At 52.8% G+C, this 17,537-nt stretch overlaps 1 protein-coding gene across 3 annotated transcripts; it reads left to right on the forward strand.

Moving 5' to 3' along the window:
* The first annotated feature begins 7,247 nt into the window (after positions 1–7,247).
* On the forward strand, positions 7,248–14,413 carry Dlk1 (delta like non-canonical Notch ligand 1). 3 transcript variants are annotated; one of them, XM_051151464.1, is made up of 6 exons: positions 7,248–7,499; positions 8,762–8,825; positions 9,265–9,395; positions 12,020–12,161; positions 13,649–13,928; positions 14,154–14,413. In XM_051151464.1, the coding sequence occupies exons 1-6, from the start codon at positions 7,433–7,435 to the stop codon at positions 14,394–14,396; spliced, it is 927 nt and encodes a 308-aa protein (XP_051007421.1). In that variant the 5' UTR covers positions 7,248–7,432; the 3' UTR covers positions 14,397–14,413. The 3 variants fall into 3 exon arrangements, with proteins under 3 accessions (XP_051007421.1, XP_051007407.1, XP_051007414.1); XM_051151450.1 differs by having other exon boundaries at positions 13,649–14,413; XM_051151457.1 differs by lacking the exon at positions 7,248–7,499 and adding an exon at positions 7,567–7,775 and having other exon boundaries at positions 13,649–14,413.
* The last annotated feature ends 3,124 nt before the right edge of the window (positions 14,414–17,537 follow it).

Consider the following 17,537-nt stretch of genomic DNA (forward strand, 5'->3'; position numbering starts at 1 on the left):
ACACACACACACACAGAGAGAGAGAGAGAGAGAGAGAGAGAGAGAGAGAGAGACTGTACGTGTGGAGGACAACTTGTAAGAGTCAATTCTGCCTACCGTCTGAGCTTTGTGATCAATTTTGATTTATTTGTTTTGGGTTTTTGTTGTTTAGACAGTCTCATTATGTAGCCCAGACTGGCCTCGAACTCTCTTTGCCTCCTAAGTGTACTGTGTACTACTGTGTGCTTTCTTCCTCCTCTTCTCCTCCTCCTCTTCCTCCTCTACTTCTTTTTCCTCCTTCTTTTTGACAAAGTCTTACTACCCTGGAGTTCCCAGAGGACTCTTTACAATGAACCATGACACTCTTCCTGACAAGGCTCCACTTCCTAACATTCAAGTCCTATGCTGTCAGCTCCTTGCTGTGTGACCAGCGGAGAGTCTCTTGCCCTCTCTGAGCTACGTGCTTCTATTACAGGACCTGGCGGAGAGTGAGGAGCAGAGCCGGAGGGAGCAAAGAAGAGGCATTTGTACACCTGGGTTTGGGTTCTAAGTCCCCCAGTGTGTGTATGGAGTAGTGAGGGGGGGCAGGGTCAGCTCAGCCTGGCACCCCCTTGTCCATCACTGGCTGGAGTCTGGCAGCAGACTGCTAGGTAGGGCCTCCAGGAGGTGCGGGAGCGTCACCATAGGAACGGCTTTCGCGCATACAGAGAGCCATTTAGAGGAACCAGGCTTGGTGGAGGAGGCAGTGGGTGGGGGGTGGGGGGCTCTGGATGTGATCTCCCACAGCTGCTACCCACACTCCTGATACAAGGTCTAGGGGGGGGTCTCACTTGTGACGAAACTAGATGGGAGCAGCATTGCAACCTAGGGGACCCTCCTAGAAGGCTGCTTGGGGAGGTCAGCCACCCCGGGGACCCACCAAGGACTGCTGTCTGGAGAGGGACCTGCTGCTGGGGCCAGTTGCTAGGACACGGGCTCTTTCTGAGGGGCCCGTGGTAACCCTAGGAGAACGTGTTGTGCCTCATTCATTTATTCATTAATTCACTTAATCCGCAACCAGCTCACGGGCAGGGCTGCGGGCCACCAGCCGCGAGGTACAAGGAGGAACAAGAAGTCTCTGGTCCTACTGGGGTCAAACACATGTGCACAATCCATTAACACCAGAGCAGGAAGACGTGTTCTGGCCAGGGAGGGGGTCCAGGGAGGAGGCCACAGACAGGCTCGCTGTAGGTCCAGGGCTAGGACTCATGGAAGCGGGCTGTGCACAGGGCTAGTGGGCAAACTGGCTCGAGCGTCTCTCCTCTGCCCAGCTCCTTTTCTTGGCAAAAGGGTAATAATGCCCTCCTCCATTCAAGAGATTCTAAAGTCTGTCCTGGACCCAAAAGCACATTGAAAACATTTTTTTAAAAAAATATAATTGAATGAAAATGGAAATGTTGCCTAACGAAATTGAAAGAGAAAAATCTTAGATTCCTCGAGAGCAGTGTTTCCACAGCCTTAAACTTCACAGAGTTCCCTGCCAACAGCTCCGGGGCCAAACCACCACACAGCACTCTCTTTTATAGACATGGAGAGCCAGTGAGAAATTCTGCCCCAGGCACCCTGAGAGCTAATCTGGGGCCAGGAGGAGGGTCCTCTTTGCCCAGGCTTCAGGTTTTGAGGACTTTTCTGTGACTAAAGGTAGTCTTGGGTTTCCACTTGAGCTGATTGATGTCTTTTGTCTTTTCTCTCACTCACTATCCCCCAACTAAGATGGGTGGGTGGTTCTTCACTGGACGGGTACGGATGTCTTGGCTTTATTACCGAGACTTATGATGAAGTCTGGGCATGGTGCTGCTGCCATTGCCACCACTGCCACCACCACCACCACCAAACCACCACTGTCATTGCTGTCACTGTCTTCAGACGACTATGTAAAAAGGCGGATACTTATTCTGAAGCCATTGTTTGCCATGGCAGAGGAGTCTAAAAGAGTTAGGACGGATTTTAGATCCAAATATTGAAGCTGTTATACTGTGCTCCCCCTCCCCCATGTTAATTCTACTTGACAAAATAAATCTCTATACTTTGTAGCTGGTTTGTAGCAAGAACTTACCATGGTGCCTCAGGCTTCCAGCCTTGTATGAACCTCCTGCCTCATTCGCTACACACACACACAGCTACGCCCAGAAGGCCTTAGTGTGCTCAGCAGTGGGTTGGGGGTCCCCGTACATCAAGGCTTGCATCTCTGAGGCCACAGGGCCACCTTCCCAGCTCACGGCATGCAAAGGCCACTTGAGACTGAAGAGCCTTTCCTCAGATTGAACTTGAAACAGAACTGTCATGTTCTCAAACCTAAATGTACATGGTGTGCCTCTCATTTTCCTCGCCCTCCACCTAGGGTTCCCCCCCACCCGCTCTGCAGAGAGAGGGGAGTGGGATGGGGGACCATCTCCTTCAGTCCTTTGGCTTGGCTCTATAATCCCAAAGGCAGAGGCGCACTTTTCATAGCATCATATCTGTCTCTGGTGCCTGGCCTGAAGAACCTCACAGCATTCAAGGTTGCTGAGCCACCCTTCCTGCCCTAAGAGAAGAAGCCGGGGTTTGGGGGAAGGGGGTACCTGGGGGTGTCCCACTCTTTGCTCAGCCATATTCTCTCTTTCCTCTGTGGTTGACCCTCTGAGCAGAGAGCTGAGACTTCAATGCCAGTAGGCCATGGTTCGATTCCCAGCTTGGCTACTCTGAGGTCATCTGCAAAACTCTCAAGCTTTGGGTACTCTGCTCTGAAATAGGCTCCAGGCTCCAGTGGAACCTCTGGTGGAGGTGAACCCCACTATACTGGAGCATAAAGATGAGATCTTGGGGAGAAAGAGGAGGCAGTGGGGCCACTGGCTTCAGACCTAATGGGAGCCTGTGTCTCTGTACCCCATCCTGGGGGGAGGGGAGGGCAGTGTTCTTACGGGGATGGAGGGTGAAAAGCACCAGCTTTAGAGAGAGCAATAAAAGCACTCCCCCAACCCCCTACCCTGAGAACCTCACCAGGCCTCAGTTTACTTATCTGTAGACTGTCCAGGGACTAATAAGCACACAATTGGACACCTCCCAAACCCACAGCCCAGTCTAGGCAGAAACAAAACTTCAAGGCTCAGAGATTCTCAATGGGGGTGTGGAGAAAGATGTCAACCTGGGGCTAAGCCCCCTCCAGTCCCCCACCAGCTGGCTTAACCCTCCTGTGCAGACCAGGGCTGGCTTGTCTGAGAGGCCCATCAGCTCCACCCCTTTGTGCTTCCCTGACCAAGGATTCTGTATTTAATCAAGGGCCAAGTGGTCTGCTGAGGGTTGGAGGCAGAGATAGGGGCTGGAGTGGGAGGGTGGAGCAGGGTACTGGAAATGGGCCAGAGACAGCATTTTTTGGATTCTTTCAGAAAACTTTGACCCATAGCTAGGGCATCTCTTTTGCAAGACAGAATCCCTTTGCTTTTCTCTCCTGCCTGCCACAGCCTGGAAGTTGCAGAGTCCTTGGTTTGGCCAGAGAGAAGCAGCTTAGTTCCCAGCCAGCCTCAATTTCCCTGTGATTCCCCCCCCCCCATAAAGAGCAGATGCAGTTTCTGTTACCTGCACAACGCCCTTCCCCCTTCCCCCCCCCCCCACGCCATGCTGTGGTGACAGTTGGGCAGTGCTTTTTTGTAGTAGGGGCTGGGTCGGCGGGGAGGAGGGGAGGGGGGCTCTGAATGCAGAAGCTGGAGAAGAGGAGGGGCCCACCCCGGGAGGATGCTCAGATAGAGGAGGGGGCGTGACTCCCAGCCCCTAAGATCTGCTCGGCAAACGGCAGGCTGTGCCAACTTGTCCCCAAGGGATTGGATTGACATTTTCATGCTTTCCGTGAGCTTCTGAGCCTGTGACAGTCTCCACCCTCCCCTCCCTGGTGCTCCTGTGCTACTCACTCCTTCTCGGCATCTGCTCATTGCACAGAAATCTTCAGCCGGCAGCGTTAACAAATGCTTTATTAAGACCAGAGCAAACCCTCATAAAACTCCTGGGCTTGTGAGCCTTAAAAAGGGAAAACTCCCCCACTCAAAGCCACCCTGCAGGGACTCCAGAAGAGGACTCTGTCAGCTATCCTAAGCGGTGGCTGGATCTTTTAGGCACTGGGCTTTCTGCCTACAAAACCCTGAGGTCTCTTTCAGTGACAGGTGTGTGATCTCCGCTTATAGTCCTGGAGAAATGGCTCCAAGAAGGAGGTGGCTGGCCAGAGACCTCAGTAGGCAAGGGATGGATCTGGGATCAGAAAGTGGGCTCTCATCAGCCAAGGGAGTGCCCTTTAGCTTGAGCCTGTGACATTTAGGTACCTAGGTCCCTGTGACTTGCTTCCCTTTCCAAACCTGGATAGGGAAGGGTATAGAAAGGGTTTAGGGAGAGGAAATAGAGTCTAGGCAAGGGGTTAACTTCACTGCTTCTGGGACTTCTGCTCTGTGTAACCCACTTTTTCTCTGCTGCCTTGACCAGGAACTCAGAGATCTATCCCTTATCCTAGTGGCCCAGCCCTGAGACCCAGCAGTCTCCTTAATTCTGGCTGAGAATTCAGCCCCTTCCAGGTTGCTGGTTGCACTGCACTGCATGGGATAATTTTGGAGGCTGAGGTCAGGGGATTTGGAAGGGAGAAAGAGATGAAGGAAGGCCAAGGCGACCTTGGTGATCACCAAGGAGGAGATAGTGGCACCTGCCAGCCACTCTCAGTTTAACTAGGGGCTTTGGATGGGGGGGGGGGGAGTCAAAACAACAGCCTCCCTGAAACAGCCCCCTGAAGTCAGGGGGTCCACACTAACTCAGGGGTACCCAACCTACTCCCTCTAGCCTGTCTCAGAAGCTAACCCCACAGCTGTTATTCACATGAAGTTTCTGCAGAAAGCACAGAAAAAGAACATCAACCACCAGCCTACACACACACACACACACACACACACACACACACACACACAGAGAGAGAGAGAGGAGAGGAGAGAGAGAGAGAGAGAGAGAGAGAGAGAGAGAGAGAGAGACTGGGAAGTGTTCTCTCCCCTCCACTGCCTGGCTTCCAATCCCCTAAAATGGCAAAAGTCTTGGAACCTGCTTGAGCAAGGTCAGACCCCTACCTCAGGCTGAAGATGCCCCCCCCCCCCCCGCCCCGCCAGACTCAAAGAGTTAGAGTCCCTTGCCTAACCACCACCACCCCTCACTGTGGGGAAAAGGAAGCTCACAGCTGCTGAGAGCCAGATAACAATTAATACACAGGAGCTGAGCATACCTGGACAACCCATCCAAAGATCCCAATGTCTTTTCTCATAGGTTAAAAGACTTTATTTATTTATTTATTTTTATTTACATTTTATTTTATTTAAAGCTTTTCTTATGTGTATAAGCATTTTTCCTGCTTGTATGTGTGTACATGGCATGTGTGTCTGGTGCTCTTGAAACCAGATTTACAATCAGTGGTGAGCTGCCATAAAGGTGCTGGGGACTGAACCTGGGTCTTCTGGAAGAACAGTAAGTGCCCTTCACTGCTGAGTCATCTATCGAACCTCCTCCACATTATTTAAAAATATTTTAATCTACATTTCTAAATGTTTGATTTTAAATATTTGGTTTTTAGTTTTTACATTTTATTTCTACTTTTCTATTTGAGATATAGATAGATAGATAGATAGATAGATATAGAGAAAGAGAGAGAGAGAGACAGACAGACAGACAGGCAGGCAGGCAGGCAGGCAGTGAGTGCAAGCCACGAGAGGCATGTACAGGCCAGACAAGACAATAGCTCCCAGTCTTTTCTTCCAATATGTGGGGTCTGGAGATCAAACTCAAGCTATTAGGCTTGTCAGCAAGCAGCTTTACCATTCACCAACTGAGCTACCTCCATAACTCTATTTATGCTTTATTTAAGAGGGTGGTCAAGGGACAACTGCAGGAGTCAATGATCAGATTCAAGTTTGGCTGCAAGTTCTTTACCCACTGAACCATCTCCCTGGCCCTATAAATGATTCTGCCCACACTCAGCTACCTCCTTCTCTTTTTGAGCCTCGGAATGGGAGATGGGGCGGGCTTCCCAGCTGAGTAAAAGGCTCTAAGCCCTTGCTGGGGAGTGGCAGAAAAAGGGGTGGCCTGTGAACCCCCTGAGACTCTGGAAAAAAAAATCAATATTCCCCCACTTCCATCCTCTAAGCCATCCCTGGTTGAAAGCCACTAAGCTGGGATGTGTGTGTGTGTGTGTGTGTGTGTGTGTGTGTGTGTGTGTGTGTGTGTCTGTCTGTCTGTCTGCATTTGATGGTGAACATATTGGTGAGACTGTCAACATGTGTCACTGTGGATAAAGATGAATTAGATTGTGTGTGGTTTGGGGTAATTTGGGTGACTCCACGAATCTGAGACAGTTTAGGGGACTGGGCAGAGGTGTACATGGGTGTACATATTGGAAAGAATCAATGCTTTTATGTTTCTGCATGGTAAGGCCCAGGCTGTGGTACCTGCGAGAGGGGGAGTGGTGGGGGGTGACGCAGGATGTCGTCGGTGTTTACCAGTGGTCTCCTGTGTTTACAGGCGGGCTGCGTGTGGAGGGGCAGCACAGGCAGGAGGATGCTCAGTTTTTCATAGCTGACGCTTCCGCTGCTTGGAGCAGATCAGACAGTGTTCCTGCTGCCCTGGTCTGTGACCTGCGCCCCAGGGACGGGCATTAAGGTGTGCTTGCATTGAAAGGTGTGTTTGGGTTGGTGGTCCGTGGGGCAAGTGCATCTGCACCTTTCCCCATCCTCCACAATGGCAAGGCTCGTCGGGGGGCTTCGGCTTTTCGTGGTCGTTTTCGTGTGTGCATCTCTGATCATGTGCATCTTCCACATCTTCGTGGTGTGCGTTTGGGTCCTTCTGGGCTTCTGACTCTCGCACCATGCGTGCGCGGGACACTGGCCCTAAGTGTCTTACTGTGTCTGTGAGCGTTTTGTATTCTGAGTGCGTGCTAGGGCTTTCGCCCTCCCCGGCTTGGTTCCTGCGACTTGCGCTAAGCGGGCCTATGCGAGCGCCGCCGCCTCCGCCTCCGCCGCGTGCTGTCCTGTGTGCGGACCGCGTGCCCATCGTGCGCAGGTACCCGTCTAGCCAAGAGTGCTCCCGCGTGCGCAAGCCGCTTCCGGGCGCCTTGGCGCTGGGGGGCGGCCCCGCCAGGGGGTGGGTCACCGGGACTGGCCGGCGCCTGCCCCGTGCGCGCGAGGCGTGGGCGTGGGCGGGGGCCTTGGGGGGGGGGTCGACAGTACGAAAAGGCGGCGCGCGGGCCGCAGCGGCAGCTCCTCGGCAGCCGCACTTAGCAGCGTGCGCCCCGGTGCAACCCTGGCTTTCCCACCTCTGGACGCCCGTGCCCCCTTCATCGTTCGCAACCAGAAGCCCAGTGCAGCCCCCGGAGCACCCTCTGCACCTCCTCCGCTCCCCGGACCGCGACCCAGGCCGCCCCGAGATGACCGCGACCGGAGCCCTCCTGCGCGTCCTCTTGCTCCTGCTGGCTTTCGGCCACAGCACCTATGGTGAGCCCCCATGGCGGCTTGGCTCGCGCCCCCTCTGGGGAAGCCTGCGACGCCCCGCCGACCACCCCGCACTCCCGTCCCGTGCGCCCCAAGTCCCGCCCGTCCCGCCTACCCTAAGCCCTGCACTGTGCCCGCCTCACCGTCTCTGCGCCACTCTTGTGCGCAGAGACCAGTCCTGGGGTTCATGGGTTTGCGGGAGGTTGGAGGGCCCTAGCTCCTTCTCGCCTGGCAGAAGTGGCGTTCGGAGGGGTGCCGTTTTGCGCGCGGATTGAGGAGGTATGGAAAAAGGAGGCTGAACTGGGAGGTATTCTATTTAAGGGGGAAAAACGCTCTGAGGTGGAACTTTGGGGGTATCTGTCACGGCGTATGTGCTTAGGAACAGGTTTGGGGGGCTTTGAGGGTGACTTTGCAGTCGTAGCCCCCAATTTCCAACAGGAGCACAGCTGGAGCCCCTCCTGCGTGGCGCGTTTCTCTAGGTGAGGGGCTGCGACACTTCTGTCTGCAGCGGCCATCTGTCTCTGGCAGCGAGAGAGTTGCCCCCTTCCCGCAGCGACCCCAGCCCCCACTGCGCCAGTGGTTGTCTGTGGGGAGGGGGCGAGGGGCTGTCTGGAAATCCCCGAGAGCTGGTGGAGTAAACGCATACAGTAGGTGTCTATTAAAGTGGCAGAATCCCTAAAGAGCATCGGAATCTTAAAGGCCCTGCAGAGCTATTGCGTAGTTCTTTTTATGTGGCCAGCGTTGGGTAAGAGAAACAGGGAGACGGGCGCGGAGGTAGGATTTGGTTGGCTGCTTTAACTAGGGGTTAATCTTGGGCGAAAATCTAGTTGCTTTACCTGTGAGCAGGCAGGTGGGCTTCTCTGGGCTTATCCAGAGACTTTAAAATCTCTCCTTTAGGTCACTTTGCGATGGAGAGGACTTGACTCAATGCCCGGGGTCAAAGGCTACTTCTTCATTGTCTCCCATTCCCATTTTTATGGGTCTGGGGGTTACTATTTTCTTTGGGGAGAAAGGTGTCTGCTTTGCATTTGGAGAATCAGGGGTGCGCTGTGCTTATCCCATAGCTAGGAACACGCAGGATTGTTTTCCTGGGTAGGTTGAGCCACAGACAAGACGTTTCCACTGTGTGCCAGGCTGGAAGAACCCAAGAGGGTCTTTGGTCCCCTCTACTGAGGGGCAAGGAGCCATTTGAGAGAAAACTGACTTTGTAGTATCCTCCAGGCCTTGTGGGGTAAATTGTGTTCCTCCCCCCCCCCCTTTCTCAGGGGCTGAATGCGACCCAGCCTGCAACCCCCAAAATGGATTCTGCGAGGATGACAATGTTTGCAGGTAATGGAGTAAGCTATTTGGGGGGCCATGGTGGGGTCCTGTGGAGTCTTGGAGCCAGGCTAAAAGAGGGGGTGCTTTGCCACAGAACTGCGTCACATCTTCTTGCTTCTGCAGAAAACTGGTGGGGGGGGGCAGGAGAAGAGGGGGGATCAGGAGAAGAGGAGGATCAGGGGAATTTCTTGCAGGGTGACGCCACTGCAGGTCACTGCACAAAATGTGGTTCTTGTGGGGGTCTAGAAGACCCCTGTGTTTCTGCCCATGAGCACCTTCTCTGAGTTTTCCATTCAGGTGGCTGCAGTTTGCTTCAGGGACCCACTGGCCTGGGATCTACAAAGACCACCAAGAGTTCTTCATCCAGCAGAAGACAGCCTGAGCTCTTTGGACCTCTGCACCCCTCATGCCCCTCATGTGTCCCTGTCTTTCCCCTTTGTTCATACAGGTGCCAGCCCGGCTGGGAGGGCCCCCAGTGTGACCAGTGCATGACCTCCCCCAGCTGTGCTAATGGAGTCTGCAAGGAACCCGGAGACTGCATCTGCAAGGATGGCTGGGATGGGGAGCTCTGCGACATAGGTGGGCGCTGACCTTAGCCCACCCTCACCCTTTCCCTGTCCGCTCCCCTGCTCTCCCTCCCTCACCTTGACCTATACTCCAGAACTCCTAGGGCTATTTGCAGTATGTGATCTATAATGTATATACCCTTCCTGCTGGGCCTCAAATGGCCCCTTAAACGTAGAGACTGTATTTTGGTCACCTCGGCACTGCAGGTTCCCAGGATTGGGGGACATATTGGGGGGAGGGGGAGCACTGGAAAACTAACTGTGGAATTAAGAGTCATAAAGTAAAGCACAGTATGCTTAGGGTGCCTGGACCACAGACTGGGGCTGCTTGCACAGGTTGCCAGAGCTAAGAGATTGGGAGAGTTCCATGTGTGGGGCTGGAGAGGTGATTCTCAGGGCTCAAACATCAATAAAAGGGAGCCAACAAACTAATAGGGGAGGGGTGGCTGGTGCTGGGTGGGGAGGGATGAGGGTGAGCTGCAAGGGAGGACAGGGTTTCGGGGGAGCCCCTGCAGGTGTTGCAGGAGTTTGGTGGTGGGGAGAGGCTGAGAAAGGGTTAAAGTGTAGATTGGAGTTATCTGTTGTTTTCATTAATTCATGGGATCTTTGAAAATTGACAGCTGCATTGTTGTGGGACCATTTTCATTTTGCTAACCCAGTCCCCAAAGCCTAGGCACACTGAAGTCCTGGAAAATAAGGGGTGCAAGCCCCTCCCTACAGAGGTGATAGTCCAGCAGGAAGGCAGATGGCTAGATGCCCCAGGAGCTGTCTCAACATTGGCAGTGACAAATAGGGAAACTGAGGGTCAGAGAAGTAGAGGGGCCTCAGAATCCACAAATGGCCTGTGCCCCCCCTCCCGAGTGGTGGTTTGGTGGATGGGGGGAAGGTTTTCGCTGCAGCTGACTCATGCCCTTGTCACAGCTTTGCAGCCCCTTGCAGCTGCAGCAGCTACCGCTACTCTGACTTGTTGAGGGCGGGGGGGGGGTTGCTAGAAAACAAAACAAAACAAAAAAACAAACAAAACAAAAAAAAACCACTGATCAGGGTTAGGCTTCTAGTCTGGAGCACTTGCTTCTCCATAGTTGAACCTGAAACAGTTCTACAGACAGAATTCTCCTTACGGGTCCCTCAGCACGCCTAGCCCCTCACCTCTGGATTCACAATGGTTGTCTGGGTGGAAATGGCGGGGGTTGAGGGTCGTCCCAGGGGGGAAATAGTTCCTGCTTAGGGTAATTGCTAGCGCACTCCCTTTCTGCCTGCATGGCCACAGCTGCAGTTAAGCAGAGAGGACCCCTCGGTTCTCCACTTGCAGCAGCAGCTGATCCCACCCCTATCTTTGGGGTCGGGTGCTCTGGAGAGTTGGTATTTAGGGGGAATAAGCAGGGGTAATCTGAGGAGGGGTGGTCACCATATCTTTATGTTAAATTCAAGATACCAAGTGGCAAAAGAGCAGGGCCCAGAGCCCCCTCCCCTCCCGCAGAGGCGCTTCGCACTAATGCTATGCTGGCGGCTATCCCGGGAAGATAAAACCTCCTTATGTTTCCTTGCACCACGCAGGGCTCCCTTCAGGCAGAGAGCCCACCAACATGGTGTACAGGCTTTTCCACGTTGATAGACACTGGTCTCCCCTCCATCAGGGTGCAAGGCTCTTTGAAAAAGGAGAGAAAAATCGCCATTTGCGGCCTTAGTACTGGGAACTGCTCTCGCTTGCAGTCTCTCTGGCCATCCCTGGCTTTTCTACATCTCCAAATGACAGAAAACCCTCAGGGATTAGCAGAGAGAGCTTCTCCCTCTATATGGAGGGAAACTGAGGCAGAGCAGGAAGGAGCTGAATTCTGTGAAGCAGCAGGCTGGAGCTACTTACAAAGAATCCTTTCCTGGCCCTGCCTCGGGGAGCTGGGGTCTCCACAGTCAGAGAACCCTTGCCCAAAGCTCCTTTGTTCAGTTCATCCCTAATGAAGAGAGCCTGACAGGGGGTGTTGAAACTCAGTGGTGATGCAACAGTGTTCATGGAAGCCCCACATGGACAAGAGAACGTTCAATAGTTCTAATTTTGCTGCCTTCAAAAGATGTGGCCTTTTTTAATCCTCGGACCCCCTTAGTTCAGAACCTGAGACCAGAAGGACCACCGGGTGGGGAGGCAGTGCTGGGGCTAAATTAGACTTCTTGTTTCCCGATGGGGGACTTTGATGGGAAAGTGTGAAGAGCTAGTGCTTTCCACCCCACCCCACCCCTACCAAGTGTCAGGGCTGCACTGGCTCCCAAGCTCACAGAGACCTCTTTCCTTAAATGTAAGAACATGGCTCCCTGTTTCATGGAGGACAAAGCCTTCTGCCTGCAATGAAGGTCAAGTTGCCTCATGGCAAGGGTGCCAGGAAAGGGTGCGGCTAGCTGCTCATCTGGTGACCCATGGCCTTGGCTTTCTTAGCACTGACCTTACAGTTCAGCTTCCTGACCCTCAGGACTTCGGGGGAAATCCCTGCACCCTCACACTTCAAACCCCACTTGGAAACCACGAGCTGGGCCATTTAGGGTTCTTGTTCCCACGGCTTCTGGAAAGGAAGCTAAGCACCATTTGATGTTTTGTTTTGTTTTGTTTTGTTTTTTGTTTGTTTGTTTTGTTTTTGTGTTTCCCAGATGTGAGGGCTTGCACCTCAACCCCCTGCGCCAACAATGGAACCTGCGTGGACCTGGAGAAAGGCCAGTACGAATGCGCCTGCATCTCTGGGTTCACTGGAAAGGACTGCCAACACAAAGCTGGACCCTGCGTGATCAATGGGTAAATAGTCTGACCTCCCTCTGTGAGTCCTGCCTTTCGCCCCCAGGACCCTTTCAGCCGAACCCATAGGACCTGTAGCCTGATAAAAAACAAACAAACAAACAAAAAAAAAACAAGTGCTCCAAGCAACCTGTGCCCCCTCCCACATCTGCTCCGATAGGGTGGGGGGTGGTTTATGGAGGAATGTGTCATTTCCATAATAATTTTTTTCAAATGGTCCCCAAAGGCGATTTCCCAAGCTCCTGATACCGGTGCATGACAGCAGATTGAGATGAGGACAGAGATGCCAAGCTGTATAATTGTCTAAAGGCAACGAAATTAGAGATCAGAGTTCAGCAGGGCCGGGCTGTGAAACCCCGCTTACCATATTGTAGGAGGCAGTTTAGGGCATTGCAACTATGTTTTCTGGGATGTTTAAGGAGATTGGAGGAGACGGGAGGGAGCACTAGTATTAGCTGGCCCTAGTGGGGAGAGCCTCTGGGGCTTCAGTTCAAAAGCTTTGACCGCTCAGGAACACAGGGGTCTAAAGATCTGTATTTAGCAGGGACACTGAAGGTGATGACCACTGAACTCCACTACTGTTTGCTGGCAAGGGGGGAAGCACAGAGCAAGACCTTTCAGAGCTTGTTTGGTTCTGACAGACTTGAACTAGTCTGTCAAAATAAAGCCCTCAGGATGTTTTCAGAGCCCCGTTCCTCGGCAGCCCTCTCGGGCCTGAAGCTGCAATGCTGATTCCTTGTGTGTGTCAGGGAGGGGGTGCTTTCCTTTCCCCGGAGTTTTGGCATTTGTCAGACGACAAAGGGCTAGCTCATTTAAAAGCACTTAAAATAAATGCTCCGTGCGTACTCTGCTTTGAGCAAACAGCTTCAGTTTGCAAGCTGCACTTGGGTGAATGGGCCACTAGCAGTTTGCCACAGATACCACTCCTGCCAGCGTAGATACAACCTGTATTTCTTTCAGTTAGAGTCCCCAAGGGTTTCTCTCACAATAGCCCACTCCACTAGAAATAAAAAGAATAAGGGGTGGAGGTGACATGGCGTAGGGAACACAGACTGGAGCCCTAGCAGTAGACCTCATCCAAGGAGATGAGCCACTGAAGGGCCTTACTCCAAACCTGGCTGCCTCTCCCAGCCTCAGTTTCCCCATCTGCCTTGTGACTAACAATCAGATAAGAGGTGGGGGACGGCATGGGAGGTCATTTCTGTTTTGGTTTAACATAGTGACACAGTATGAGATATGCACCCCCACCCGTGGCTCACCCTTGGTGAGCCTCCAAGCCAGGGGTCTCCATCCTAGGTGCCTCTCTGGCTGGCATTGTACAGCTACCTACCTGTCTTGATGTGTTCTGAGCCCCGCCCTTTTGTCTGATCCAACAGGAGGTTCAGAGAAAGGAGCTTTCCCTCTGTCCACTGCCTCTACTGCTCTGTCCTAGCCCATCTGCCCCGTGCCCCGCCCCAGGGCCCTTTACCATGTCCTTTGTGTTGCAGGTCTCCCTGCCAGCATGGGGGCGCCTGTGTGGATGATGAGGGCCAAGCCTCGCATGCTTCCTGCCTGTGCCCCCCTGGCTTCTCTGGCAACTTCTGTGAGATCGTGACCAACAGCTGCATCCCTAACCCATGCGAGAACGATGGCGTCTGCACCGACATCGGGGGCGACTTCCGTTGCCGCTGCCCAGCTGGCTTCGTGGACAAGACCTGCAGCCGCCCGGTGAGCAACTGCGCCAGCGGCCCGTGCCTGAACGGGGGCACCTGCCTCCAGCACACCCAGGTGAGCTACGAGTGTCTGTGCAAGCCCCCGTTCATGGGTCCCACGTGCGGGAAGAAGCGCGGGGCCGGCCCTGTGCAGGTCACCCACCTGCCCAGTGGCTACGGGCTCACCTACCGCCTGACCCCCGGGGTGCACGAGCTGCCAGTCCAGCAGCCCAAGCACCGCGTCCTGAAGGTGTCCATGAAAGAGCTCAGCAAGAGTACCCCTCTCCTCACCGAGGGACAGGCCATCTGCTTCACCATCCTGGGGGTGCTCACCAGCCTGGTGGTGCTGGGCACCGTGGCCATCGTCTTCCTCAACAAGTGCGAGGCCTGGGTGTCCAACCTGCGCTACAACCACATGCTGCGCAAGAAGAAGAACCTGCTGCTGCAGTACAACAGTGGTGAGGAGCTGGCGGTCAACATCATCTTCCCAGAGAAGATCGACATGACCACCTTCAGCAAGGAGGCTGGCGACGAGGAGATCTAAGCAGCGTTCCCCCCCAAGGCCCCTCTATATTACCGGGGTTCCCCTGCAGAGCTCACAATATGCGGTCTGTGCTTCTCTTTGTGGTGGAGCTTGCTACCTTTTGTGTGGAATCTAGTGAACGCTGTGCTTACATATGTTGTCTTTGTGCTGCTGTGTGACATGCTGCCATGCTATCTTAAGAATTCTCTTTCTCCCTTTTAATGCATGATACTGAATAATAATAATAATAATAATAATAAGAAGAAGAATTTCATCTCTAAATGAGTTAAAGAAATAAGTATGTTATTCTAAACTCTTATCAGATATCAAATATAAAATCAAAAAGACCAAAAAAAAACATGGCAACAGAACCAGGACTTGGCGCTGAGGTCCCTCTCCCAGAGGTGGGTTGGGGGGTGTCAGCTGTTAGGTCCTCGTGAAACCACAAGAGTCCTGTGCTTGACCACTCACTGTGAAAAGGGCTAAACTCTTTCGTTCGTTAATTCTCACACGCCACCTCGACTCGCACTCACATCTAGTCTTACACCGCAACCCTTAGATCTTTCCAAATTGATTAGTGACTTTGCAGTGTGTAGTGGCTGTGTGACCGGCAGAGAGAGCCCCCCCATGGTTGGCTGTTAGCAGAGAGGTTGGGACCTAGTACCAGCCCTGCTGCTCACTCGCTGTGTGACCCTTGGCGAGAGACCCCCATTCCCAACCCTGGGCCACCTCCACACCCCTTCTCTTGAGGGAGGGGTGCAAACACCCAAACACCAAGGTACTCTCTAGCTTCCAAATTCAGAATTAGGAACGAGGGATATATACCAAAAACACTTCCTGACTCCAAGAGTAGGATCTGATGGAGACTTGGTCTCATCCTGGGATCCGAAAGGTTTTGGCCTATCCTGGCTGTACACTTGATATTGACGTCGATCCCAGTAGCGTTTCTCAAAATGGGGAGCCTCCCGGCTCATGTCCAGTTTGGGAACAATTGGCCCCTTTAGGTCAAACTGTGCCATTTGGAGTTGCCTCTTGAGCAGCCCACTCCCCACCTGAGCCCCGCCCCGGCCCTGTGCCCCCCACCCCCAAACTCCACCCCATGCTTGCCTCTCACCCTGTAGAGATGTGCTTTCAGACTTAAGTGTACCTTGAACCACAAGTGCCCCCCCTGGCAAAAGCTGAGCGAGCAACACAGCCCTCACCAAGGGTTTCACAGGCTTTAGTGGAAACTGCTGCTTGTGGAGTGTTTTCTTGTTCTGTGGTGTAAGTGGGATAGTAGCTGTCCGTCCACAGCCATGGATGTACCTTCGTGTGGCTGAGGTAAGGACCTCAGATCCCAAAAGACCTAGCCAGCTTCTTAATTACAAATTAGGAACTCTTTTTTTTTTTTTTTAAAGAGCATCTATCTTTTTTTTTTTTTTTTTTTTTTTTTTTTTCAAAACAAAGCAAACTTTTTTTAAAAAAGAAAGTAGAAAGAAATGGGAAAGAACCCTGTGTAGCTTCCCAGCTCTTGTCTGGGATCTGGCTGCTATACAGTCCTTGGGTCCCAGTTGGGAATATTTTGCTTCTTAGGTTATTTGGGTAGGGACCTACGCTCTAAGCTTTAAGTGTGAGCCATGTTTACCTTGCTCTGCGTACTTGCTTACAAGTCATTGTCACCATTATCTGCTACCGTTCAAGTCATAATCACAGCACACACTCACTACTTCATGGTCATCACCCATCGGTCATGTGCGCCACCGTCGTCACACATTATCGACCCCGTCACCCCTCCAACCTCTACCCCAGGTTCATTTCACCCAGAGCCCTGATTCAAAGAATTCCTTCCCAGCCATTGGTCATTCACCCTCTTCAGCCCAAACCCCTCACAGTTCCACCCTGAAATCCCTCCCCATTTTGCCCCACCCTCATCCTGGTGAGGGTTGTATCCCAGCTCCCAAAATCCCCACCCCTCCCACCATCCCTGCTGCCTAGCCCCTCCTTATCCCATAATTCCCTCCCTCCCTCCCTTCCTTCTTCCCCCCTTCCCTCCCTCTCTGCCTTCCTCCCTCCTGCCCTCCTTCCCTCCCTGCCTTCCTCCCTCCCTTTCTCCCTCCTTCCCTCCCTCCCTTCCTCCTTCCCTCCCTCCAGGTACCCACTCCTGCCTCCAATCTCTGCCCCCCCCCCCCCGTCCTGAGGCCAATCAACCCTATCAGTTCATCATCTCATCTCATTTTTTAGTTCATTTTAAGAAATAAAAATATAAAAAAGATTTTTAAAAAATTGTTGGCATGTGCCAGGTGGGTGTCTGGTACCCCGCCTGGCCTCTCTCAGCGTGAGACCTTGACCGAGTCTGCTAACAATTCTGTTCCTCGGTTTCCCCAATTTGAAATTCTACAATTGGACACTTCACTCCACTTTTTTGTTTTTGACCTCCATGTTGTGGAGAGCAGCCATGTCCCCTATGACAAAAAGGGATTTGGTTGTTCTCCTAGCAACTCCTCATCCGTCCAAAGGATTCAATCATCCACCATTCATCCAGTCAGGGAGTGTTTCCATGCACCTGCAGAGTGTAAGGCAGTGAGCATTCTCGGAGCTATGGGCTGTGCAGGCTGAGGGGCATAGTCTGGGAAGGGAGCAGACATACCTGTGTCCCCCAGGAAGCCAAGCACAGTGCAGGTTTTAAAAGACCCCGTGGGAACTGGATGATCCTGAGCAGGCGCCTCCCTCAGAGTGCCATCATCTCACCTTCCCACGTGACAAAGGATCAAGAAACCAGCACCGATGAGGCCGCCCTGCCTAAATTCCACGGCATCCACCCGCCACACAACAGGAGCAGCACTCGCAGCCTCACCGTGGTCTTCACGTCTGCAGAAATGGTGGCCTCACCAGATCTGCTGAGAGTGTCAGATCTCTGACTGCCCATCCACATTTCATGTGTTTGGTGTAGTGCAGTTTTTGCAACGGGTGGAGAAGCTGAAAGATAAGCTGTCTGGGACATGTTCACTGATTCGATACCAAATTAACAGTGGCGATAATTCTGTAACCAAAATGTTAATGAAATGTCCATCACGACGCTCTTTCTAGCTTCCCCCATTTTTGACAGGCAAGTCCAGACGCAATGCAAAGAAAAAACAACAACCTTGTTTATTTGGGAAATAAAGGAACAAGGGCTTTACTTGT

Source organism: Acomys russatus, chromosome 1, assembly GCF_903995435.1.
Source record: "Acomys russatus chromosome 1, mAcoRus1.1, whole genome shotgun sequence".
Classification (NCBI taxonomy): Eukaryota; Metazoa; Chordata; class Mammalia; order Rodentia; family Muridae; genus Acomys; species Acomys russatus.

Coding starts and splice junctions, on each gene's coding strand:
- Dlk1 (XM_051151450.1), top strand. CDS start 7,433: ATGACCGCGACCGGAGCCCTCCTGCGCGTCCTCTTGCTCCTGCTGGCT. Junction 8,826..9,264: donor GAGGATGACAATGTTTGCAG/GTAATGGAGTAA, acceptor TTGTTCATACAG/GTGCCAGCCCGGCTGGGAGG. Junction 9,396..12,019: donor TGGGGAGCTCTGCGACATAG/GTGGGCGCTGAC, acceptor TGTGTTTCCCAG/ATGTGAGGGCTTGCACCTCA.